General features: G+C 36.8%; 1 protein-coding gene across 8 annotated transcripts; it reads left to right on the top strand.

The window, feature by feature from the left end:
- Positions 1–14916: 14916 nt before the first annotated feature.
- On the top strand, positions 14917–22652 carry LOC136232527 (uncharacterized). Of its 8 annotated transcripts, none has more exons than XM_066021742.1 (5): positions 14925–15054; positions 16554–16672; positions 16796–17025; positions 18003–18182; positions 21874–22652. In XM_066021742.1, exons 3-5 carry the CDS (start codon positions 16969–16971, stop codon positions 22414–22416), a joined length of 780 nt encoding a protein of 259 aa, XP_065877814.1. In that variant the 5' UTR covers positions 14925–15054; positions 16554–16672; positions 16796–16968; the 3' UTR covers positions 22417–22652. The 8 variants fall into 8 exon arrangements, with proteins under 8 accessions (XP_065877810.1, XP_065877814.1, XP_065877815.1 ...); XM_066021743.1 differs by having other exon boundaries at positions 16769–17025; XM_066021739.1 differs by lacking the exons at positions 14925–15054; positions 16796–17025 and adding an exon at positions 15061–15290 and having other exon boundaries at positions 16338–16672; positions 21874–22188; positions 22275–22652.
- The last annotated feature ends 5005 nt before the right edge of the window (positions 22653–27657 follow it).

The raw sequence follows: 27657 nt of genomic DNA, 5'->3' as shown, positions 1-27657 counted from the left end.
GCCCCCAATTTCTCACATGTTCTTTGTGGATGATTGTTATCTCTTCTTTAGAGCCATTACGGTTGAGGGTCATATTATTAAAGATTGTCTTGTGCGATATGAGTAGGCTTCAGGCCAACAGATTAGCTTTACCAAGTCATCAATTTCTTTTAGCACCAATTGCCCAGCTCAAACCCACCAGTCGGTTAGTGCAGCGCTTGGGGTATCCATTGATTCTACAGCAGGAAAGTATTTGGGGCTACCTAGTGTGGTGGGCAGGAATAAAGCCACGGTCTTTGGCTATGTGGAGGATATGGTGTCTTCGAGATTGAAAGGGTGGAAGTCTAAATTCTTGTCTCGAGCTGGTAAAAAGGTAATGCTTAAATCAGTTATTCAATCACTCCCTTCTTATGTCATGAGCCTCTTTCTCTTGCCAAAAATGCTTTGCTCTGACCTTGAAAAAATGATGAACTCCTTTTGGTGGGGTTGAGATGGTTTGGAGAAAAAGGGTGTTCGCTGGAAGTCTTGGGATAGACTTTGTGTGTCGAAGAAGTTTGGGGGTATGGGTTTTCGTCGTCTTCATCAAATTCAATTTGGCACTGCTTGCCAAGCAGGGTTGGAGTCTATTGAAATTCCCAGAGTCTCTTGTAGCCCAGATTTATAGAGCCAAGTATTTCCCCCAGTCTACATTTCTCAATTCTGAACTAACCCATAATCCCAGTTTTATCTGGCGCAGTATAATGGCTTCCAAGGATATCATTGTCTCCAGAGCGCGAAGAGTTATAGGTACCAGTTCTCACATACGAATATCTGATGACCCCTGGTTACCAGATATTATGGATCCGTTTGTAGAAAGCCCGAGGCTGGATGATGTTGAGCTACGGTCTGTCACTGAGTTGAGGGACAGGGGTGACTCTGGCTGGGATGAAGGATTGATGTAGGGACTATTCACGGAACGGGACTACAACTTAATCAGACAGATTCCATTGAGCAGACGCATCGTGAATGACAGTTGGGGCTAGTTTGGGGATCACCATGGGCAATTTGCGTGAAAGGTGGATATCGTCTGCTACAATCACTGCCCGAACCCATAGCTGCCACTTCCCCTTAGCAATGATTGTGGAATATTCAAGCCCCTCCTAAGGCTAAACACCTTGTCTGGAGAGCCCTTGCTGATTGCTTGCCTTCCCTCGAAGCCTTACACTGTCGATATATCCCTATCTATGGTGGCTGTCCAATGTGCTCTAATGCTGTGGAGGATAATTATCATGCTTTGGTTGCCTGTAGTTTGGTTCGGAGGATTTGGAACTACACGTCAATGGGAGACTTGAGTGCCCATTTTAATAATATTAGAGATTTCTAGGCTTATTTGCTAATGAATAGATCTGAATCGAAACTGGGAACTACTGCTGTTGTATGTTGGTATATCTGGGCAAACCGAAATGACTGTGTCTGGAATAATAAATCTACTATTCATGTGTGTCTTTTGGGAATTTTGTATCCTGTTGGATAGTTGGACTCGTGCCTAAGTTCAATCCGCTGCTCCTAAGACGAACAGTGCGGTTCACGGCTGGGTCTGTCCTCCCCAAGGCGTGATAAAAGTTAATTTTGACGCTGCACTCTTCTCAAATTCAAGGTCTGCTGGACTCGGTTTTATTGCCCGGGACTCCCACGGTTTTATCACAGCAGGAAGTATTGGGGTCGAGCACTGAACTGATCCGTTCGTTGCTGAAGCGTTTGCCTACCGAGCTGCTCTACTATGGATTATTTCGCATAGCTGGTCGTCAGTTGCGGTCGAGTCGAACTCACAGCTTCTCGTCTGTGCCATACAGTCTGCAATACCAGTCTCATCAAGCCTAGATCACGTGTTGGCGGATTGCCGATCTCTGCTCTCTGAAATAGACAATTGTTCTATCCGTTTTATTAAGCGTTCAGCGAACAATGTTGCTCACATGCTTGCATGGGCGGCTTGCTCCTTGTCTGATCGTGGAGAATGGGAAATTGTCCATCCTCTTTTCCTTTGTACTGCACTATCTGCTGATATATATATAATTGAATGAATGACTTCCTTTCAAAAAAAAAAATTGTTTAGTTATTTTATTTGGAAAAATATATTATAAAGTTTTTATCTTGTCACCTTTAATCATTTAATCATTTTGTCTATTTTTTAGATTTTTAACCAAATATATCTTAGTTTCTTTTTCTATATTTATACCGAATATAACGGTTAAAAATCTAAAAAAAAGATAGATCGACCAAAAAATTGACAATGACAAAAAATAAAGACGTTATAATATGTTTTTCAAAATAAAAATAAATAAATAGTGTGTTGGATAAAAATAAAAGGACTAATAAATTATTTATACAAATATTTTCTCACAAAAATGCTTCGTTCGGGTCTAAGAAGTTTATAACCACTTGAACCATCAATAATGCAGCGATGCATCTCTCCTTGGTGCAATCAATAGTCGAATACCAAAAGCATGGCCTCATTTAAGACCGCGATAATGGTCTTGGGACCTTCAAAGATCCCACGTCGTGAAGTCGGCATTGAACGCAATAACATCCGCCATGGTGCCAGCTGGACGACTTGGAAGTTACTATCCTTTGAAGTCTGTATCATAGATCAAAGACTATTGCGCTAAGCCAATGTCGACAACAACTCTCCTAAATTATGGGGAACTTGCCCCATCATGGGGGACACCTCGGTGACTACCCCGAGATATCCATGCTATTGGTAGGGTTGACTTGTCCATGTCGCTTTCCCAACCGGCCGGGCCTTACTATAACCAACCTCACAGATCCTATTCAATTATTTACACAGATGTATTATACTCCCTCGACGTCATAAGAAAATACTTTAAAATCTTAAAAATGTGAGAGAATGAGCGCTGCAATTAACATAAAAGTCAGCTGAAAAACGCTAGTTAGCTAGGCTAAATAGGTATAAATTATTTAAATGATCAGAAATAGTACATAAAGCAGTACTGATTATGTTTTTTGCTTTTCAGAAAATTACATGTTTAGTCCTTATATATTAATTAAACTATTTTTTTACTCCATAATATTTTGAAATAACAACTCATTATAATAGGATGTTATTTTTACTTTCTAACTTGTCCTATGTGTCACCTAAAAAGCTACAAATTGTAATTTAGCACTATGAATGCTCTAAAACACTATTATGAACGGCCGCTGAATCCGATTACCCTTTTGCGTCTTTTAAGGACTTTTGACAAATATGATTCTGTTTTTACATTTCACCGTCACTTAATGTTTTTAAGGACGACGCTTAGGGGTGTCCCTTCAGGTGAATGTATAATTTTACTTATTAGTCGTTTATCATTTTTTAGGCTAATAAACATATGTCAGAATCGCCACCCGGGTTTAATGTCTAGGACATGTAATAAATAGGTGATATACACAGACTCATAATATGTCATCTCTTCAGAGTTAGGTTTGTGACTTAAATGATTTAAGAGTCTGATAAATGAACGCGTAAACTTATCTTTTTATTAATATACCATATATAATCTAGGGTAACTGTTTAGTCCCTCTATTTTGAAAAACACATTATAAAGTCTCTATATGTTGTCAATATTAAGCTTTGGTCCTTCTGTCTATTTTTTTAGATTTTTAACTGATATATGTGAAATAAACAGACAGACAGAAAATAAGAGAGTAACATGCTCATTTTGTATCGTACTATAGCTGTCTTGAAAGCTAACATATGTTTGGTTAAAAATCTATAAAAAAAATAGACAAAAAGACCAAAGAGTTAATATTGACAAAAGGTAGGGACCTTATAATGTGTTTTTCAAAATAGAGGGACTAAATAGTGTGTTAGGTAAAAATGAGGGGACTAATAAATTATTTACCCAATAATCTAAGTCAAATTCCATTTAAATTATCGTTTTACGAACGAAAGCGATAAATTAATACAGGAAAGTAAAAATAGATTATATCACAATCAAATGACACAAATAGCCATAATACATAATTTCTAGTCCTAAATAAACTATTAAACCTGCAAAACCGATAAACGCTAGTCGCTGGACATTGGGACCCGTCTTTCGGATTAAACTACGATGTCATATTCGATCAAATATGACCCATTCAAAGCCTAGTCAATCTAGCACAACAACATGTAATTGTATCTACAACCTAGTTTATAGTTCTAACCAGTTTAATATTTCTGAAAAGACTAAAATATCCCTTACTACCCAAGATGGATTTTAGTTCCATACAATTACATAGTAAAATATATAAACACAAAATAAATATAAATTTACCGAAAATAGAATGTGCCTACTCTACCCAGACTAAAACAAGATTCTCCCTGTCTGACTCTATCGTCGATTTGCCATGTATGTAGCCGATCGGCAACATAGGTAGTCGATCGGCTTCCTATCACAGACAACAGAATTTTTCTTCAGCAAAGACAACTACTGCAGAAATCTGAAATACAAATAAAACCAAATAAACAAGTTGCAAATTAAAAGGGAAGCTTTTAGAGAATATACTTCTAGAGCTGTAATCCAATTTTGTATGCGGTAGACCTGCGAACACGAAATCCTAGGGACTAGAGTAGTAACCCAAACCCGATGTATTGATGATTAGAAAGACCCCAAAAAATCAGAAAAGTGATTCTAAATGAGTTTAGAATCGATTCGTAGTAGAAATAATAGGATTTAAACCCGAAAATAGTTTCTGGAAGTTTACAGTGACTTCAGAAACATGAGATATAGAGAATGAACTATACCGAATTCAATTCTTTTATATTAACCCGTGTTTTGTTAAGACTCGGAAGCAAATGGATTCAAAGCAAAAATGTTTCCTTTCTTCTCTTTTTCCATCTTCTCTTCTTATGTAACTTTTCTTTTTTTTTCATAAAAAAATTGTTCTCCCCCTCAAAATGGCAGTTTCTGCTCATTTTGTTCAAATATGGGCAGAAAACTACCATAATTCCAATTTACAACTGCTAAAAACCATCACTCGTAACCGATCGGCAACAGGGTCGCCGATCGGATACTGACATGGCAGAAACAACATTTTATCTTTAAAAACCAATAAAGTTAAACCTAATTGATTTCATAAGCTAAAAGATAAGGTTCAGATCCTAACTCGAGTTTCCGTACAACGTGACATAGATTCCACCTACATAAATCATACTCGGGTAATATAATCTCATCTTTAGGGTCAGAAAAAAGTCTACACTCACAAGCTTCCTCTCGATTAAGCGCTATTTGAAGCCAAGTCATCAACTATGACCTCGGTGTAAAATTCCTTAATCGAAAAGAGTATGGTGAGAGGGAAAAGAAAATCATACATGAGCAGTTGACTTGTCTTTTCGTAGTACACTCTTCTACACTAATCGCACCATTTCTCAATCGATTTTTCTAAGAAAAAATATTTTTGTCTCCCGATTGAGAATGATGAGGTGGTGAGCAATGCCTCACCTGGCTCCTGCGACACGATCCCCTTGTCTCGGGGAGATGGTTAACTTAATCACATAATGAAAGAAAATTGGACTTTTAGCATACCTCTTCCAAGAAGTGTGTTGGACTTTTATAATACCTCGTCCAAGAGGTTCTGAGGATTGTTGGTTGGACTGGAGAGGCAAGTTCCGTTTACTGAATTAATTAGTCAATAGAGCTTGATTCTGCTTCTAACTTTTGCGTGTGGAAGACATCTCACGAGCTTTTGTATAGACTTAAGGTTAACGATTTATTGATGTACAATAGTCAGAGCTTTTCCATGAGATTACCAGTTTAGAGCATGCAATATCAGAAGTAAGTAAAGATAGAGTTAGAAGAGAATTACTAAGTGATTTATACTGGTTCGGCCTCCTGCCTACATCCATTCCTCAGAATACATTCTTCTGAGTTTTAATCCACTATTGAACTCTTTACCGGTAGAGCACAAACCTTTACAATAGATACATAGGTTTTGTAAAGTACATTCATTTACAATCCACACTCAGCTATCCATCTCTCTTGCTGTTTACTTATAACCAAAGCAAACAGAAGAGCTTCTGATCTTTTGACAATAGATGATAAGTTCTAATATAGAACACTGAATTACTATTTCTCTATTGGAGTTACACAAATATTTGAATTGAATGTGTACTGCAGAGTATTGCTATGATTTCACTTAAAAGCTTTTCTATCTCTTTTCGGTGTGTAAAAAATTCATCAACTGTGAAATGAGCTTTGCACTTGTATGTATAGTAGAAGCTTTGGTACAAGATCCATTTGGAGGGAAACGACTTCTGTCAACATCAGCTTCTGACTTCTGTATCTGCAGTGCAAAAAGGTTACCGTTGTTGAAAGATGAGCTATCTGTCTTGAGTCGCGTTCTTCTGTCTTCTGATGTGACAGACTTGCAGTTTGTAATCTTTCTACTTATGGTAACAAAGAGAGTCGTTGAGGGAACATGCCTTATGTAGCTTGTCCTTTTTGCCATATTAGGAACAACGTGATGTGACTCAATGTCAACGCCTATTTTATTCTGACAATTGCTTTTACACTTCTGAATTTGGGCTTCTAATTTCCAGACTAAAATTAAAGCTCGAGTCTTGGTCTTTTTAAGGCATTTTTACCTTTAGGGGGTATTTGGTTAGTTAAATTTAGAATATGGAATGAGAATAGACATGAAATATTCCATTTGTTAATATTTGGATAATCAAATATAATTTTGGAATATGAATCTCATTAGGGTAATGCTATTTACCGCAATATTTTTTACGACTACCGCCATATTTTGACAATTATGCCCTCCTCATAATTTAAACTCAAAACCCCAAAAAACAATTTCCTCTCTTTCTCTCCCAAGCCTAAAAATTCTAATTGGACGAAAATGGACCCAAGCATTCCCGAAAACCATGATTTCGTACACGAGGTAATCCTACTATATAAATTTAAATTAAAATTTCGTTTTTCGATTTTTTTTTTTTTTATGTTTTGGCCTAAACGGACGGCCGATGCTGCTCGGCCGCACGGTCAAACGGACGAACTGCCCGTTCGTCCATGCGGACGAGCGGCATGCGCCGCTCGTTCGGCCTACGGAACGAGCGGCATGCGTCGTTCGTTCCGCTAGCCGAACGAGCAGCACGCGCTGACCGTTCGGCCTGCGGAACGAGCAGCGCATGCCGCCCGTTCGGCCGTAGGCCGAAGTGGCGTGGCCTGCCCGTTCCCACGTACGGTGGAACGGGTAGGCTGCCCATTTAGGCAAAAATATCCCAATTTTTGCCATTTTAACCGGGCTTGCTGTCCGTTTAGCCTATACGAGGCCCGAACAAGCTCGGAATTATAATTTTTAACCCGACTAAGTCCTAAATTTATATTTTTATATTTTTAAATGTATTATTAATACCTACTATGTAACCGAATGTCATTTTTCAACATTTTTTTACATATTGTTAATACATATTATGCATTTTTTATATATTAAGGAACCGTTAGAAGATTGGCAACCGGATGGTATTGATTACAGTTCTCGTTTTATAATGGACACTGTTTTTGCTTCGTGTGAAGATGCTGTTAGTTGGGCAAAACAGGTAGCTATTCGAATTGGGTTTGAGATTACAATATCTTCGCATAAAAATGGTGGAAAGCAAAAGCAATTGAGATGTTCACGGGGTGAACGCTACAGAGGGAAACAAGATGATGCAGGGTTAATACGAAAAACGAAAACTAAAGCGTGCAGGTGTAAATTTGAGATCAAAGCCTATCAACGGTCAGACCTTACTGGTTGGAGTATAAAGGCTAAGGCTGGATTAACTGGTCAGCACAATCATTCGTTACGTGTGTATCCAGAGGGAAGTCGGCAGATGAGCGGACTCAGTATCGCATCTAAATTAATCGTTCGTGATATGAGTTCGGCTCAAGCGAAGCCTTGTGCTATTTTAGCAGCCGTTAAAGAAAAGCATCCTGAAGACCACCCAACAATTAAACACGTCTACAACTATAGAGATAAGATGAGGAATGATGGGTTTGAAGGTAGAGACTTGGCTAGTCAGTTCTATCATATCGCTCTCGAGAACAAGTATGCTCTTTATACGCAAACTGAGGGTGATTCCAGCGTCATTACACATGTGTTTATGGCACATCCAGAATCAGTAGATTTATTCAGGACTTATCACTGGTACATCGGCATTGATTCCACATACAAAACCAACAAGTACAAAATGCCATTTGTTGAAATTGTTGGGATGACGCCTTGCAATAACAATTTCAAGATCGCATATGCCATCATTAAAGATGAGACTAAAGGAAGTTACCGTTGGGTCCTGCAACGGCTGAGGGTTTTGATTGGGTTTGATCTCAACCCGACTGTTATCGTCAGTGATAGGGAGTTGGGGTTGTTGAAACCGATTCTGGATGTATTCCCACATACAGCACATTTGCTATGCACTTGGCATATAAACAAGGATGTAGAAGATCGGGCGTACAGAATCATGGGAGACAAATCAATTGCCGGTAAATTCAAGAATGGAAAATGGAGAACATTAATTGAATCTTTATCCATTGTGGAGTACGAGGAAAATCTGGGCAAGATGCAGGATTCGATGAGCAGGTACAAAACTCTTATCTCGTACGTTGAGGAGACGTGGTTGGTGCATAAGGAGAAGTTTGTTGTTGCATGGACGAAAAATTTCTTACATTTTGGCAACACAACCACTTGTCGTGTGGAGAGCGAACATGCGAGTCTAAAGCAATGGCTTAATACATCCACAGGATCGCTGGACACGGTATGGCAAAAGGTTCATAAGCAGATAGAAGCCCAGGCATCTCATATCAGGTATTTTTCAATAAGTTCTATTGGAAGATGTTTGTATTTTTATCATGTATTTGTAAATCTCAGTCAACTGATAGTATGTTTATGTTCTTATTAGGTACATGCTTGAGCAGTCCAGGCTTCGTAAAGGAGTCTCTTACTTCGGATTCCCCTTTAACCACCTAGTATGCAAAGTCTCACACTACTGCATGCAACTGATCAATGTTGAGTTAGCTCGCATGAGAAGTTTGAGCCATGAAGTGAATGCGCGTTGCGGATGTGTATTGAGAACCTCTCATCAGATACCATGTGCATGCGAGATCAAACAAGCTTATGAGTCCGGCGATATTATAAGTGTTGAGAGGGTTCATGTGTTCTGGAGAACACTTTTGATTAATTATGGCCAGACTCATGAAACTGAAGGGTGTCATGATCAGACAGAAGATGAGAGATATTTTAAATCCTTAGTTGACCAGGTATCTAAAGGTGGCCCAGCCTTGTTGCGAAACATTTCAATACTTATACATGATCAACTACACCCTGATCAAGCACATTACACCGAACCTGATGTGAAAATTAACGTTCGAGGACGACCGAAGTCGGGTAAATCTACAAAACATATGCCTAGTGCCTGGGAGTACAACGAACCTCGGCGTGGACGTGCTCGTTCTAGTAGTTCGTCTAGGAGCCGTGGTAGAAGTGGTAGGAAAAGCTCTTCATCATCTGTTCATAATTTTGCATCCTCGGGTAATACAACTTTGCAATATCTAATTCATTTACACTTAACATAAGTTATGTGCGGTTTACAATATCTTATTTTGATTCAATGCAGATGGAAATACGTATGAAGTTAATGATTTCGTGCATTCTGACAAAGTAGTTGGGATCATTAAGCCGTATGTTGAAACATATTGCGACGTAGTCGGTGATGGAAATTGTGGCTTCCGTGTTGTTTCTTCATACATTTTTTTCACCGAAGAGAAGTGGCAATCAGTTAGGCATCACATGAGGAATGAAGTAATTGCTAACCGTTATCGGTATGAATCTGTGTTAATTGATGGTGTTGATGCATCAATTAATAGAATCACTTGGGACGGTGGAGCATGTTCGCCGGAGCATTGGATGCTCGCTTATGATGACATGTTTGTGATTGCTACATTATACAATGATGCTGTAATGTTTTTCGGATACCTGGATGGAAATAACTCTACTTTTTGTGGTACTATTTTACCATTGTATGCCCCTTCCACTGCTACAAGACCAGAACGAGAGATCTGCATAGCTCATTTGGGTCCGCACTGTCGCCACTATATTCGTTTAAATTTATCTCCTAATTTTCCAGTCCCTAATGTAATAGAGTGGTGGAAGGGGCACCATGAACGTAGTGTTGATGGGTGGGATCGCATTTATGCAGCTAGGACAGAACAATGGATAAGACTGGTTCAACTTAGATCTGGATAGCTTTATATGATTTACAGGTTGATTCTAGATAACAAACATTTTCTGTTTCGATCCAGATTTGTTCGTTGGAGTTACATATTGTGTCTGTATTGTATCTGTAATGATCCTGTGTTGATCTGGATAGCTTTATATGATTTACAGGTTGATTCTGATAGATTCTGGATAACAAACATTTTCTGTTTCGATCCAGATTTGTTCGTTGGAGTTACATATTGTGTCTGTATTGTATCTGTAATGATCCTGTGTTGATCTGGATAGCTTTATATGATTTACAGGTTGATTCTGATAGATTCTGGATAACAAACATTTGCTGTTTCGATCCAGATTTGTTCGTTGGAGTTACATATTGTGTCTGTATTGTATCTGTAATGATCCTATGTTGATCTGGATAGCTTTATATGATTTACAGGTTGATTCGTTGGAGTTACATATTGTGTCTGGATAAAAAGTACTAATATGCCAACATCCATATACTTATAAAATTAAAGTACTAATATATCAAGTACATAAAAAGTACTAAAATGCCAACATCCATATACTTATAATAAAAAGTACTAAAAACATAACCACAAATCACTTGCCCGAATTCCAAGCATCCAAAATCTGGTCGTACGAATGTCTCCACTCAGCCGCAACATCCTCATCAAGAAGGTTCATCGCGTCCAATGCACCTTCTCCCCAATTAACCCAACGGCTAACCCACTAGCAAAAGAAATAACCCAAAACTAATAAATATCACGTCATTTAATTTCATTCTGATAATTGTAAATAAATTGATTAATTAAATTACGTACCACTTCGCTGTTCGAGCGAGTATGAATAACCGGTCCGGGTGCAGGCATATCCGGTAGTAGCTGAGGGTGTGAATGCATGCAGTACCACGGCATGTACTGCTCCTCACAGTCAGAAGGAGTCCGTGCAAGAGTGAACCGAGACAATATCAGCATACAAGCCTCGGGAAACGATGTCCAAAGATCCTCCGCCATATCCCCAGGCACTTCTACCCGATACTTCAAGGTGGACCAAGGACGTACGGCCTTCAACGGCCTCAAGATCGGTCGGGGTATGGTCTGCACGTAACCTAGCTGGCGAAGGCATCTCCCCGGCATGTACGGCTCAATCACATCCTTGTAACGTATCCATCCGGCGTATATCGTCCTAGGGGTATGCGTAATGACATCAGGACCATACGGCATCCACATCACCTACAGACGTATACAACAACATTAATATGCAAATAATACAAGTAAATGAATTTGGATTTTATAATTAAATTGAAATTGCACCTCATCAGCAGTCAATCTATCAAGCCGGACACGATATGATTTCAGTGGATCCCCACTCTTCTCCAACGGTATAGATGGCCACATGCAAGCCCTCAGCATCGCTGGATCCAATGTGACTCCCTCTCGCTGAGGCCTGAAGCATGGAAAGTACTCATAAATCCATGCCTGAAGCAGTGTCAGACAACCCGTGATCTGCCCGCAGTCTCCTCTACTAGCAATACCTAGATGACGGTATAGATATGCTAGTGCAGCTGAGCCCCATGAGAGTCCAATGGCTCCAGATACAGAGTCCTGTACCTCCAACAGACAAGAAGGTCGAATGCGGTCTCCACTCTTGTCCACGAACAATGTGCAACCGAGCATCAGAAACGTCCAAGCAGTAGCCTGTGCATCAGCAATCCGATCTCCTTGACAATAATCCAGGACGAAAGCCGCTCGTATACCGCCATTAAAGTAGTGACCCTTCTGCAACTCCTCCCGAGTCATACCAAACAACTCCATCACACAAGACTGAAGCTCCTCAACACTCGCATCAGCAGTCACCATAGCCCCATCGATGGGGATGCGCAAAATCTGCCACACATCATGCAACATAATGCTCATCTCACCAAACGGCATGTGAAATGATGACGTGTCTGGCTGCCATCGCTCTACAAAAGCCGCAATTAGGGGCGCATCGATGTGGCCATACATGATATTGGGTAAATGAGACAATCCAGTTGACTCTATACGCCTCTGGATCTGCTGAGAAGCCCCACCGTACCATACACACAGCTTCCCACAGTATAATGATCGTGTCTGACACCTGAGGAGGCCCCTATCCTGTCCGCTCCAGATAGCAGTGGCAATATGTCCTAGAAAGCTCGGGATCACAAGACCATCACATGGACCCCCAGAAACCGGGCTCTTCACGATCCAGTCATCCTCTACATCACTCTTCGAGCGCTTGCTACTACCTGAAATTACAGTAAACTCATTTATTATATTCGTATATTTTATAATAATCACGAATAAATAACATAATAATAATTAAATTTAAATTTCTCACCCGAAGACGACCCTGCTGTAGAAGCAAAACGTCCGCCAGGACCCCTCGGTATGGTCTTAGTAGGTACTCGCACAGAGGATGAACTCTGAGGAGGCATAGAGTCATCTCCGTCCATCTCTACAGCATCCGCCATCTCATCCGGCTGTGCCCTCTGAGCATCCCTCATCAATATCTGTTCTTCCCGGTCCCTCCGGGCAGAGGTAGTCACAACACGTGACCTTGTATGTCTCTTTCCAGAACGGTTATCAACATTATCAGTCTGTAAAAACCAAAAACATTTTACATTTATAAGCAAATAACGCATATTTAACTGGATATACTCAATTTCTCGTATTTTGCTTTTTTTAATACTTAGGCATTGCCATAGACCGGGTCGGACCAAGTTTAAAAAAAAAAAAAAATTTCGAGCCTAATTTGGCCTAAATGGAGCGCCGCAACCGTCCGGACAGTGGGCTGAACGGTTGCGGCACTCCTTTTCGCCGTAAGGCGGAACGGTCACCGCGTACCGTTCCGCCTTACGGCGGAACGGAAGCGGCGGAATGGAAGCGGCGGAACGGTAGCGCCTTCCGTTCCGCCGTAAGGCGGAACGAATGCGCCGATCGTTCCGCCGTAAGGCGGAACGAGCACATCCGTCGTTCCACGGTACGGTGGAACGATTGCGCCGTTCGTTCCACCGTACTGTGGAACGACGGCGCCGTTCGTTCCACCTAAAGGAGGAATGAACGGCGGTGCCGTTTCCTCCTAAGGTGGAATGGACAGTTCGTCCGTTCCACCCTTGGCGGAAACGGCACATAGGGTCCGTTTAGACCAAATTCATCCGGGTTTCGCCTCCGATTCGGAGGCGAAACCCGTGATTTTTGAATAATTTAAAAAAAAAACTTACCGGAGATTTCATGAAGCCTTTACCCACTCCTGGCTTTGGCGGCATGTTGTTTTAGATCGGGTTTTTTGAAAAACCAAAAAGTTAGAGAAGATTGAGAGGATTTGAGATTTTTGATTTTTTAAGTTTAAATTATGAGAAGGGTATAATTGTCAAAATATGACGGTAGGTGGAAATTCATATTGCGGTAAATAGCAGCCCACATCTCATTATCCAATTTATAGGAATCATTGATTTCCTACTCTCCCCACATTAATCAAATTCCATTCCCATTTGATTTATATATAAAAAAATCCACGTTTTTTATTATTAACCCATAATATAGTTTTCTTTTAATAATAATAAGAAAAAACCTTATCAAAATATAGTTTTCTTTTTTTTGGTAGGCAATAGTTTTCTTTTAACAATAATGATAAAAAAAATTGTTAAAACGAAATCATTCATTATATTTTTTTTTTATATTAGTTGTTTTGTATTATAATATCTAATTTTTTTTGTAGTTATAATAATAATTAGTTACTAAACTATTTTCAGTAAATATTGCATTTATTCTGATTCTGATTATTAAAGAATCAGACAGCTTCAAAGAGAATCAATTCCGATTCTAAATTGAATCAAACATATTAAATAAATAGTTATTCTAATTCTGATTCCGCCACATTCTGATTTTGAAGTTTAAACCAAACGTTCCCTTAGTTTAATTTTAATGCTTGATTCAAAATCATTATTTAACAAACTAATTAACAAAAATTAAACTTAATTTAATTGTCAAATTACTATTTTGGGATATAATGAAACTTATTCAAAATGCAGCTTTAATCCTTTTCTTAAAGCTCGTGGTTTTTCACTTTTTCTGATTTGCTCTTTATTTGATTGCTTTTCTCTTAAAAGTTAAAGGTATTAAAGTCATTTCAAATTTCACGACTGTGGAAATAAATAAACAATTTATAATTAGGGTTAAGATGCAAAAATACCCTTAACGTTTTGGGTTAGGAGCAATTTTACCCCTAACGTTGATAAATTGGGTCAATTTGATAAATAATTCATCAAACTGTCTTCTCAGCCATGAATCTTGTCATCTACACTTCACACGCATGTCATTTTATCAGTAACAAATCACAAACATATGTTGGGATGTGAAAAAAATATAAAAAAATATAATGTCTTTTGTACGAATTAGACAAAAAAAAATCAAAAAATTCACCGAATTTATAAATATTAATCTCCAATTCTATTATTAAATTACAAAAAACATGAAATCCTTTTTTATATAATGATTGATATGCAATTGGTTATTCTGAAATTGACCCAAATTATCAACGTTATGGGTAAAATTGCTCTTGGTTACAAACGTTAGGGGTAAAATTGCACCATTTTAGACGTTAGGGGTAAAATTGCTCCTAAGCCAACACGTTAGGGGTATTTTTGCACCTTAACCCTTATAATTACTACCGCTTCATTCGTTTGCTACAGGTGTCAGCCATGGAAACACTCGAGCTGCCAGTTGCCATCTCCTCTCTCGTCCTCTCTCTGCATTTCCTCACTCCTCCTTTCCAATGCCTCATTTCCTTTCTGCTTCTTCGTCTGTTATATCCTATCCTCCTCACTACTTCCCCGTCTCTGTAAGTTCCTCTTCTGATGATCAAAATAGGGTTTCGTAATTTTTCTTATTCTCTTTCTGGTTTAGTATTCGCAATTTTATACATTGCCAAGTTTACAGTGGGAGTGAGTGATAATCGGTTTGTTTATTTATTGTGGAATGCTTTGGGACTTTTGGATGTCAGTAATTAAATATTTGTCGATTGAAATCACTATATGTATGGAGAACCAGTGCAACCATTTAATTCCTTTAATTCAGGTAGAGTGATGTAAGATACGATAGCCTTTGGCAAACAAAATGTTTTTCTCTTTAACAAAGTCAATGTGTTTTATAATTAAATGTATGTATTGATTTTCCACAAGAATATTCTCACAGACACTGATACGCATATATTTATGTCACTTTTTGCTGGGAAATAAAGCATCTGGGGCATTTGATCTCTTTGATTTATACACATTGAGCTGCTCCTGATCCAAAACACATTGAGTACTTGATCAATTATAGTCACACATCAAATTGATGCCATGCTCAGTGATAATTTATTTGTAAAAGGAGAGAGATAAGGAAAAAAACAATTAAATTTGGATACATACAGAAGCCAAATCATTTGTTTCAAAGGGCTATAAACAACTAGGAGCATGAAGTTTTCTTTATATATTTATTATTAGATATTCATGGATGCGAGCCCAAAATTTCTTGGAAATTTTGAGGGGACATAGACTGTTTTTATCTACCTTGGTGGTCAAAACCCTATCTCCTCGTAAGAATGCCAAGAAAGATAATTTGGAAAAAAATATTACCATTTTCTATGTGGAGTTGGCAAAAGCATATGTGATGTTCTGTTGATATTCATTCTGTAGGGCCTATTATGCATTTTGCAATAAAGGTGTTGTGGGAGCCTCAATTAACTACTACTGTGTATTTTCTTATTTTGCTAAACAAGTATGTATCCTAGTATGACTGGAACATAAGAGCATGGTGGAGAATGAATGCTGATCAACTTGATATAATGTAGTCTAGGTCCTCTAGGAATTCGGTATGCTCAACATGAAAGGTTTTTGGAGAATACTAGTTATTGAGATAAGCAAAAACCTTCCTTGTAGCTCTCCTTTTTCCAACTAAAAGTTGTAAATACAAAGTTTTCTCAAGTACATTATTCTTCCATGCATTTGTGCGAAAGCTTATGCGACCCTGTATCTGCGTGCATGTGTGTTTTGAACGATAGATAGAACTTTTAAATTTATTTTTATCTTAGATACACAATGGAAGATATTTGTTCTTTAAAGAATAGTATGTTTAATTCAGGACATTTCTTGCCTACACATTCTGCTATCAATCCTTGTGCAATCATGGACACAAGCCAGGAAACAAATTCATCAGTGGTAGTGGTAGATTCGAGGGCTTTGTTTCATAGGCTAATGTCTATAGTTTTCATCCTGCTTACAAGACCTATCATAGTATGCACATCGATATTCACATTTGGCTTTAAAGCCGTGTTTCTTGTGGTTGAAACTTGGGCAGAGTTAGTGAAAGCTTCAATCATTTTCCATCTGAATATGTTCCACAAAACAATAATATGGATGATTGCTCTTATAACTCTTCCTGTACGAGTTTCGACTGCCATGCAGAGGGAGAGACTGGTTAGTGTTCTTCTTCCCATTATAGTGGTTTCTTACTAAGATAATATTAATAATTTCTTGAGAATGTCTATTGATTAAAAATCTGTATGTTAATAGGCCACATAAAAATTTATGTGTTTGTAGTAAAGGAAAAAGGACATTGATGGCCTATACTGCTATTTCTTAAATCTTTGAGTGACTCATCCGAAGAGAGAAAGGAATTGGATTTGACTATATGAGGGAGGGATTTATAACAAGCATCCCTCTAGAGATGACCATGCACAAAATACAGTCATCGAATCATCAGGACAAATTGCATGCATATGACGGCTTTAACATTGGCTTGGAGACATGTATTAACATTCAGTAACCTGGTAATGAATGTCACTATCTCAGAAATTATTAATTCTCTATATAAGAAAATAGTCAGGATTTTATGCAGAGAAAGACATATTAGTTTGGAAGAGCTTCTAAATTTTTTTCAGTTTTCTTAGTTCTGATATTTGTGATATATTAGGGAGGAGAGAAGAATAGTAATTTGTAATGGTTGGGGCTGAGAGGGAAGCTAGAATGTATGGGTGAGTACTGCTTTGATAGATATTATTCAATATGGATAGGAGAGAATAAATTTATGTAAAAGTAACCACAATCATTGTTTTAAGTTATCAGTTCCCTAATTAGAAGATTAGTTTAAAAGCTAAAAGTTCTATGCATACTTATAAATTATAATATTCAGGAGAAATTTATGTGGGATGTCTTTTGTGGAAAATATATTTCTGCATGTTTCATGTACCATATCATAAAATTGCTGTGTAGACAGCAAAAACCACTTTGATCACTATATATTTTGAAACAAAAGATAAAGCAAGCTATAGATGTTACACAAATCATCGATCAATTAAGCCATCTTTGGACTTGCGTGAAACTAAGAAAGAGGTAATATATACCATGAAATAAAGTTTGATCCAAAGATTGGATTGGGGGCTTGCAGCAACATCCTCTAATCCCAATTTCGTTACATAAGAAAAGTATTGATTCACTATTTAAGGAACACATTTGGTGAAAAGTGTATTAGCTGATAAACTCAGAAATTCTTTCAGCTTGTTTTGCTTTAAGAAATAGTGGAAGTATCATGAGGTTTTATTTTACCTCCTCATTTCCCGCCTGAATACTATATATGAAGAACTTCCCATACGTACATGACTCATTTATTGGATCAGAGTTAGTTTGATGAGGATTGATTTGAGAGAAGTTCGAAGCTTGATTCCTTAGTTGATTGTACTATCTTAATTGTTTGTAGTGGTTTTCCCTTTTATAATGGTTTCTTGGTGTTTGCTGCTATCGTTTTCAGCTGCAAGAAGATTTGCATGAGATGCAAATTCAGTTGGAAAGGAATGTCTTAGAAAGAAAGAGACTTTGTTCCCAACTCCACACAACAACAAAAAAATGTAGAATTTTGGAAGCAATGCTAGCAGAAATTGAAGCTGAAAATGACGGTATCATTGCCAAAATTAAATTGCTTGAGAAAGAGGTAAGGAGTTTTATTCCTGCAATTCCTTATTTTTAGAAATAGACTTCACAATTGTTTGCCATATGATATGTATTATCTTGGTAATTGTAGGATGTTCGTGTATGAGATTGTACCAAAAGGCTTTCATTCTATTCAGCTTTTAAATTTATTCATACTTTAGTACTTAAGAAAATAATCTGAAGCTACTTTTTTTTGGATGGAGAAGAATTCTTACGCTGTGGTACAACTACGTTTTTAAAAAGAGAAAAAAGTTAAAAAGTTCTAGAATGAAGTTTTGCATGCAAGAGATTTTGTATAGCTGCAGGGCTACATATTTAGGTGATTCTATCTTCTTCCCCTCAACCCAACAGAACTGCCCCACTTACCATACCAATTGTTTTAATTTTGCGTAGAGATATTGCTTTAAAAGTCAAAGACATAATGAACAAATAAATAATCATAAAAACAGAGACCATTTATCAGCATCATATGTGGAGGGTCTTATTTCATTGGCAGTTTGCTCTCGTTTCTTGTTCTTGATTTGCTCTCGTTTCTTGTTCTTGATTCTTCTTATGCCCCTCTCTCTCTCTCTCTCTCTCTCTCCAAAGCAAACATTATATATCATGGTTGGCAACAGTGAGTGTATGATTTGTTCTCATGTATTTTTTCTCTATGCATGCTTTTTTTTTACTTTATTTATTTTTTGTAAGTCTAATTATCCAGTTGTCAAAATATGGTGAAACTAGCATATATTTGATTGTCTATGAACTGATTTCTGTGTTAACTGTGTTTTTAACCTGTTAATGGGAATATAGTCAATGACATGAATTTGAAAACTCTATGTTTTGATATAGTAAAAGTAAAGGAACATATTTTATTTTGCTTGAGGGGCTAAGGATGAATCATGTAGTGAAATGTTCTCCAGATGTCAATGCCTTGTGTACTTTTTCCATCAAATTTGGAACCTTCACTCAAAAAGCTGAAGAGTTTTTAACAATTATAATGACAGAAGACCTATAGCATTTTGCAGGGGAAAAAAGATAGTACTACCAATCTCTCAATTATGATCAATGTGAGCTTTGAAAGATTCTCCCTATGTGAATTGGATTCCAAATTGCTTATGATATTTTGGCTGTTACTCACTGGTACTAGTTGTAATAAGGGTTTGCTAAGTGGACGTGTGGATGTTGCTGGAGGTTGTGGCTGTTAAGAGAAATAATGGTGGAAAAGCTATGGTGCGAAAATTACCTTTAAGAACTAATACAATAATAGAACAAACAAATAAAGAATAAAAAAAGCTCAATTAGATGAAATTTTGAGGTTCGGGGCATCGATTGACTCTAAAAACCATCAAGGCATACTTCAACTATGCAGTGTGTTTGGATTGGTTTTTTTTGTTTGTAAGGTTGTCTTCGCTAAGGTTTTTCTTAAGCATACCCTCTTGTTTGGAATATATTCCCATGAACTTGCAGAACGTTGAACCCCTTAATTTTCAACCTGCAAAATCAATGTGCTAGGAAGGTGTTATTGATACTAAAGAATTTTAAATTGAAAATTACATATTGATTTTGAACTGATCAAAGATTACTTTAGATACAGAATGGTTTCTTTTTTCTTTCTATTAACAATTATTTTATTTACCAATTAAGGTTGGTTTGAGTGGTTAAGTGCCTCAAGTAGCTTAAACTAGAGATCTCGAGTTTGAGTCCTAGTGTACCCAAAGAAACTTTAATTGAGGGAGGTTACACCTTGTCAGAGATAATAATAAAAACTGTTACTGGACTTTAACTATCAACTTAAGCAGGTTCAATTGTTTTGTTGACATTGTATCAGAAACTCTTAGACCTGGTGGTCAAGGATTCTAACCCTGACAACCCCATTTATTCATGAAATTTCAATATATAGTAGGATGGGCGTATGTTGTAAACCCTTCAAGCTCAGGCATTCGTGTGTGGGGGTGTTTCAGAGGCAATAATAAATATTCTTAGACTTCAACTACCAGAGTAAGCTTTTGGTTCAATTTGTTCATTGACACACCTAAAGGGTGTCTGATGAGCATGAACTGAGTATTCAGATAAACTATAAAAAAACAATTATTTTATTTCTTTTAGTGATTAGATTTCTCATTCTTTATTTACAAATTACAATCAAACTATTACTGATTATTTCTTTTTTCTTTTTATAACCATTGCATTTTCATTTCTTTTGCTTCTATGAACTTTTTTTCTGGATGTGCTGGTAACTCAACTCTGACATAAGGGTACCCTAAATTCTTGACTATAAGTAACTTTGTCCAACAAAACATGCTTGTATCTGATATAGAATGACCATTTATAAATTTGCTAAATTAACTTCTAAGATTTAAATTTCTGAATTATTCTAAATTTCTTATTCCTGAAATACTCTGAAGGCATTGTAAATATATGTCCCTCACCCTGAGACGGGTTTGGGTCACAGTTAAGGCACAGGCTGCCTTTGGGGGAGGTATTGCACTTCATCATTCTTTGATGTATTAAAAAGTGTTAGTTCCATTAATCAAAGAGATACAGTACAGAATGGTATAATAGTAAGGGAAGATGGTGGAGATTGGAGATTATCTGATCATGTTCTCCATGCTGGATTTTGAGAGTACAATGGGTTTTGAGATTATTATCATGTCTCTCTTGACATCAATTCCTTGCATCTATTCTATAGACCTTACCATGGTTTTTTCTTCATTAATCCTGGTGCTTTTCATTTCTTTCCTCAATCATAAGTTTAGTTTGGGAGATCTTTTCAATTTGTAGCAATACCGTCTTCTTTGTAGCAATATGTCCTTGTGAAGAAGCACTGGTATAAACATAAGCTTTTTCTCGCTAGAAACTTTACATCTTCCTTTCTAATGAACAGGGAGAAACTCTGTTTTCAACATAACTGTGTAAGAGCCAAATTAGTGAGCAGTTGTCTTGGTCAATCTATTATTATTGCGAAAGAATCAAGTTCAAAAACAGGTCTGTAATTGTCATTATTTAGGACCATATACACCGATACAATTTGCCTGTCTAGTTGAGAATGGCTATGTAGTCTTATTTGTTCCACACAGAAAATTGCAACTGAAAGCAGACACATCAGATTGAGCTGAATTTCTTCATTTTCAGCTCAATTTCGGCAACTGATTTTGGCTCAGTAAAGTCAGGTAACAGAGAGTTGTTTCAAAGTTTGGTTTATGAAATTTGGATGATGAACTCTCTGTCTTACCCCAACTTCAGACTAAAATAAGGTACTTAGATTGTTGGAAAGTATGAAGTGTCCTTCAAGTCACTCATAAAAATAAAATAAAATAACGAAGAGCGCTAATAGCGAAAGAATCTAGATATATTCAATTCTCATTTGTTCGGAAGAAGAATGGTAGGTCTTCTAGGCTGTAAGAATATAAAATCATTAATCACCTGTTATAATCCTAAGATGTTGAAGAGATGAATAAGCTTTCTCCTTGATAGGTTTGAACCACAAACGGTTACGAATTTTTCCACGAAGAGGCGAGAGTACAGCATCAACTGTTATTTATCTATCTTTCCTTTCTTTTTTCTACTCGTATATTAAGAAGGCCGATAAGACCTGCTGATTCAGATTATCTTCTAAAGAGTATTGACATTTTCGGCTTTTATTACTCGTATACATGAATGTTGTAGTTCTGTGCTTTACCTGTGAACTTTTGCGTGTTTTACTACAGTCGCAGGATCTGAAAGTTGAAAATCTTCGACTAAAGGAACTTCTAGGGAAGAAAAATATCGGCATTGCTGATACTGACAACTATGATGTTTCTGATGGGGGCATATCCCGTTCTAAACAAAGCGGGAAGCTGGTAATGCATACAGATTCACAGGAAGCTACGGGCAAGAGCAAATGGGATTTGCCTAACATCACAAATCCAAGATCAATGTTGCACAATACTGCGTCAAAGAACATAAACGACAGAAAGAGCGAGGATCAAATAAGAGATGTAGCTGTTTCACAAACTCTCTTCAGCGCAGCGATGTCCCTTTTGGTCGGGTTCATTATTTGGAAAGCTGAAGATCCTTGCATACCTCTTGTTATAGGTCTAACTGTTGTTGTGTTGATGTCATTGAGCAGTGTGGTTCAATATTTCTCTTCCACAAAGCACAATTGTCCATATGATGCAGTTGCTCTCTTAAGCTTCAACTGGTTCATACTCGGGATGCTCGCTTGTCCGACACTACCGAGGTTAGTCAATATGCTTGCTCAATTGACCTGATACTTATAAGACATGACAGTGAGCTAGAATGCATACAAGTAAAAACACTTGGTCTGAAAAAGGAAGCATTTAAGGATGGTTAATGCCTGTAGCACAGAGATGGTTTCCTGGAAATCTATTTTAGAACTTTCAGTGTGATGAGAAGTGTGTGTCTCTGTGAAATAGAATCTGTACAGTTTCATGGATTTTTAGGCAAAATGCAATGGATTTATGAAATTATTTTTTTGGCCCTCCTATTTTGATTATTGTTGTATTGAGACTTTAAATTGTCTTTTTACTTTAATCCAAGATTTCTGTGTTCCCCCAATATTTCCTAAATTGCGTTTTATACCTTGGAAGTTTAAGTTTTATTTCTTTTAGAGGTGTCAAAAAATTACACACGATCCGATTATATGATATGCATTGATATTCAATTTTAGGTTTAACACGATATGCATTGATATTCAATTTTAGGTTTAACACGATATGCATTGATATTCAATTTTAGGTTTAACGCTTAATTTTTGGGCTGATACAAAATTAGGTTAGGATAGACCTGCTAACTCGAAAATGACACGAATATTTAAAATTATTATTATATTCTATCATGTTTTTATATGTCGGTTAAATTAATGAAGTTAATAAATTACAATTATTAACTGCAAACATGATTCAAATTTTTCATATTTTTATAAGTAATAATTAATTGAGATAGTAATAAGGAATAATTACTGAGATAAATAACATGTGACTTCTAAATGCCTTTTAGATAGTTTATTATTAGCAAACATGCTAATTATTTTTAATATTTGGGTAAATTATATCGGTGGCTGCTGAACTTTATCAATTTTAATATTGTGGCTATTGAATTTTAATTTTTAACGGTATGATCATTGATTTTATACTTTTTAATATTGGTGGCCACTCAACGCCTCAAAACGACTGTTGATGGTTTCAAAATAAAAATTTCGAAGAGTTAATGATATTACAAGGAATTTTAATTTTTGAAAATTTTCGTTTTGAGATCTTTTAGGTGATGTTTGGTTAGGAGCGAGAGTGGATTTTTAAAAAGAGAGCTCCATTTGGAAAATAAAAAATGTGGTTTCTCGGTAAATATTGTTCTGAACAATTTTAATTTTTGAATATTTTCATTTTGAGATCGTTAACGGTCATTTGAGGAGTTAGTTAAAGTTGAGTGGTATTATAAAATGATTATATCATTTAGAATTGAAATTCTGTTGTTACAATATTAAAATGGGTAAAGTTCAGTGGTCATGAGTGTAATTTATCCTAAAATATTTAGAAATATTACTCGGTTCTATATTTTAAAACACACCATTAACATAGGTATATAATAAAATTATATTTGATCCGAAAATACGATATGAAATCTGTACTAATTTGATTAGGGTTAACACGATTATGATATCGATTTCTAATTTGTTCTTAGACCACCTTCTCAATTATTATAGACAAAAAGCATAAGTCTCTTAATTTTACATGCTTTAAAGATTAAAGATACTATCTGCTTGCTTCCGTTGAGGTGGTAACCTCTCTGCCCTGTATCGTTCAGGAAAGTCAGTCAAATCCGGCTCACTGAACACTTTTCCAATCGAAATGAATTTGAAAGGCGAGACATGGTGGGTGAAGTCAGTTAATCAGACTCGGTTGTAGAATCTGCTGTGGGTGGTTGCACCAAACCAAAGCGGTGCCATCTTCTGTGCACCATAAATTTTAATTCCCCCTCGGGTGAGGTGCAGGATACCAGGCCGAGAAACCCGGGCAACCCCTGAGCTAGTGGCATATCGATAATATGAAAATGCCTCGCCCAATTCTTTGACCGGCTTTGGCCGCTACTTTTCTTGAACCACGGTGGGGTCTTCGACTGGGGTGAAGTCGTAATAAGGCTTTTCGAGTTGAACAGAGACCTCAAGCAACCGGTAACCTTGTCGTGATCTCCTACACAGGGGGAGTAAGTCAACCCAACCTAAAAAACCCATGGGAACATCTCTACTGACAAACCATTTCAATAGTACGTGCGGCCCATTAACTTCCTTTGATGGAGCAAGGGATTGCTTTCGTCTCGTTTTCCCATCTTTTTTGCCTATTTTAATCTTCCTTATACATTTGATCAATTATTTTTCCATATTGAGTCATTGATCATTATTTTGTTGTGAATTTGGTTTTTATTTAACTTTTCTGTCGAGTTTAGGAGATGAGAAGATCGATTTGACGATTTTAATGTTGAAAATTATAAAATGGGAGAGAAAAAATTGAGTTTGGAAGAATATGCTTGAAATTAATTTTTATAATTTCGTTTTGGTTTTTAATTTTTACCTCTTCTAGTCAAGAAATTCCTATTTTTATTTTTCCATGTCAACAAGCCGAATTGCCTTAACGACGTATGCAGTCCAAATTCGACGAAAAAGTTAAATAATGGCCTAATTTATAATAGAATCAATAATCAAGGGCTCAATATGGAAAAATAGATGATCAGGGGTTTAATCCTTAAAACAGTTTAATTATACCTTTTGCCATTATTATAATATTTTAAAAATAGAAACCTTTTACAAAATGAAAATAGAAGTATGTATATGATTTAAGAATAAATAAACTATTTTTATATGGGAAAATTACAAATCTGGGTCAAATGGGAAGGCCATTTATATATTAAACTCATTTACTAATTCTACTACATATCTAGACTGATTTTGTGTGACTTTCCAAAAATACCCCTGACCTTCCCACTTTCCCCCTATCTTCGCGAATCACCGCTCCCCCCTATCTCCTTGGTTATGCGAAAAGTTGCTCATGCGTTAATGATTTCAAGACTTTTGATCTTCCTTTCTTCCTTTAAATTGCACAAAATCTGCACCATTTAGTCAAAATCGCAATGAATTTCTCTTTTTCCTCTCTTCATCTCTTGATTATGCAACTTTCCAACCCTAGAAAACGAAGCCATGGTTTTTCATCTTCCTATTCGTTGCTTGGTTTCTTTCTTCTTGTTACCATCAAAGAAATGGTTTTTCTACGTTATTTCCTTCGTTCTTCCTATGTTATCATATTGTTATTGTCGCTTTTGGGGGTGAAAGGGGCGAAAAATGTAAGTATCTGTTTTTTTTTCTGCGTTTTATCATGAATTCACTTAGCAATCGATGGTTTCGCTAAACTTTGCGAAGAGAACGAGCCTGAAAAGTGATGATCTACTTCGTGTATTGATGATTTCGCGACGTTCTGCGAAGAGAAAGAGTCTGAAACGTATGGATCTACCTCGTGAATCTATTAGTTCGCGAAGTCTGCGAATAGATCCTCACGTTTCAGACCTCACAGACTTCGCGAAAGCATCGATATGCGACGTAGATAGTCACATTTCAGACCTCGCAGACTTCGCGAAAAAATCGATATGCGAAGTAAAATCACCTCTTCCCCTGCACATTTACATTCGCATGCTTCGCTAATTTTCATTTCGCGAATCCAAAATTGTCCTTTTTCATAACTAACACTGTTAATTTTTTCTGTAGATGGTTGAATACGTAACATCCCTTTTTGGAAGGCGGCGTACTGGGATGCAGGGAAGATGATTTTCCTTCCTGTATAGGGATGAACTTCCCCAAGATTGACACATTCACTCCTGAAATGATTCGTTAGGAGAGGTTGTGTCAATCTCGGGGTGCACCATGGGACACGTCCATCCCATGGTGCCAATCTTCAAAGTGGACCTAACTTAATCCGGTGCCAATTTTGAAGCGGATGCGTAATCTTGGTACCGGATTAGTTAGTTTCACTTTGAAATGATTAGTTAGTAGAGTTCATTGTGGCAATCTTGTTGTAAATTTTGATAATGTTATGATTTTAATGTTAGAATCCGTTGTTGTTTGCCCTTTTTTGTTATATACCACTTCGCGAATTAGCTTCAAAACACATCCATGCTTCGCATATGCGAACTAAATTCATCAAGCAAACCCAAACATTTACTTCGCAGACTTCGCATAGTATGGAATATGCGAAGTCAGACGGGATGGGGCGAGCCGCGCGTAAATATTGGGGGTATTTTTGGAAAGTCACACAAAATGAGTCTAGATATGTAATAGGTTGAGTAAATGGGTTAAATATGTAAATGGGCCTCCCATTTGACCTAGTTTTGTAATTTTCCCTTTTTATATAGGATAAACAACTTATTTTTTACTTCCATATAAGGCAATAGCAAACTCCTTTAGTTCTTGTTGACAAGTTGAGTCTATCCTTACTAAAAATTAAAATCATTTCTGATATAGAAGTTGAATAGAAGATGAATAAAGAATAGGGGAAAAGAATAAAGAGAATTTATGTGATTTTATTCATTCCCCGGTAGGGGAATATGATATTCTTACAAATAAGGATATATGTTTTACAAAGTTAGTAAATAAAACAATTTTATCAACATCATTAGTCATATCATCGTGTCAACATATCACATTAAGTTAATATAATCAAATAGTGGTGGAACCAGGATTCCACGGTTGGAGGGCTGAGTTTAGCCCTACATATATATAGTAAAAAAAAATTCACAGCTAACGTGACAGTCATATTTACAGTTTTACCTATAACGAAAAGTAAATTTACCTCTAATATTGATAAATTTAGACAATTTGAAAATAATTTATCAAATTGTCTTCCCAATCATGAATTTTATTATGTAAGCTTCACATTAGTAACAGATTACAAACATATAAATAGACATGAAATTTTTTGAAATTTTTACTGTATTTCATATACAAGTTTGAAAAAAAATATTCGAATTAGAATTAGAATCAAGAATGAGGTTAAACCGGAATTGGAATGAGTATTTTAAATAAATTTTGTTGAATCAGAATCAAAATTAAAAAATAAATTTTAAAAAATTCAATAATAACTCTGACATAATATATGTAATACGGGTTTAAAGTGAAATTTTTGATTAAAAAGAATTGAAGTAATAAATCTTTTAATTGTAAAAGGTGTAGTATCAAAGACCCAGCAATGAAAGGCCCAAAAATTAAAAAACAACCAGATCGCAGGAAGAAGATGTCTTCTTCTTCCTCGATCGTCCCCCAGCCATGGCATACTGAGATGGAATGAGGGACGGAGAACCATTTCCTAGGGTTCTCCGGTAGGCCGGAGGGTCAGCCGATCCTCCACGACCCCTGGCTCCGCCCCTATCATCAAACCAATATACCACATTAATAAAAGTCAAAATTTTAGGATTACACATAAGCAAAGTCAACATACCATGCCATTAAAGTC

The sequence above is a fragment of the Euphorbia lathyris genome, chromosome 6, assembly GCF_963576675.1.
Source record: "Euphorbia lathyris chromosome 6, ddEupLath1.1, whole genome shotgun sequence".
NCBI lineage: Eukaryota > Viridiplantae > Streptophyta > Magnoliopsida > Malpighiales > Euphorbiaceae > Euphorbia > Euphorbia lathyris.
Note: the sequence above shows the minus strand (reverse complement) of the source record. Positions and strands in the feature narration are given on the sequence as shown.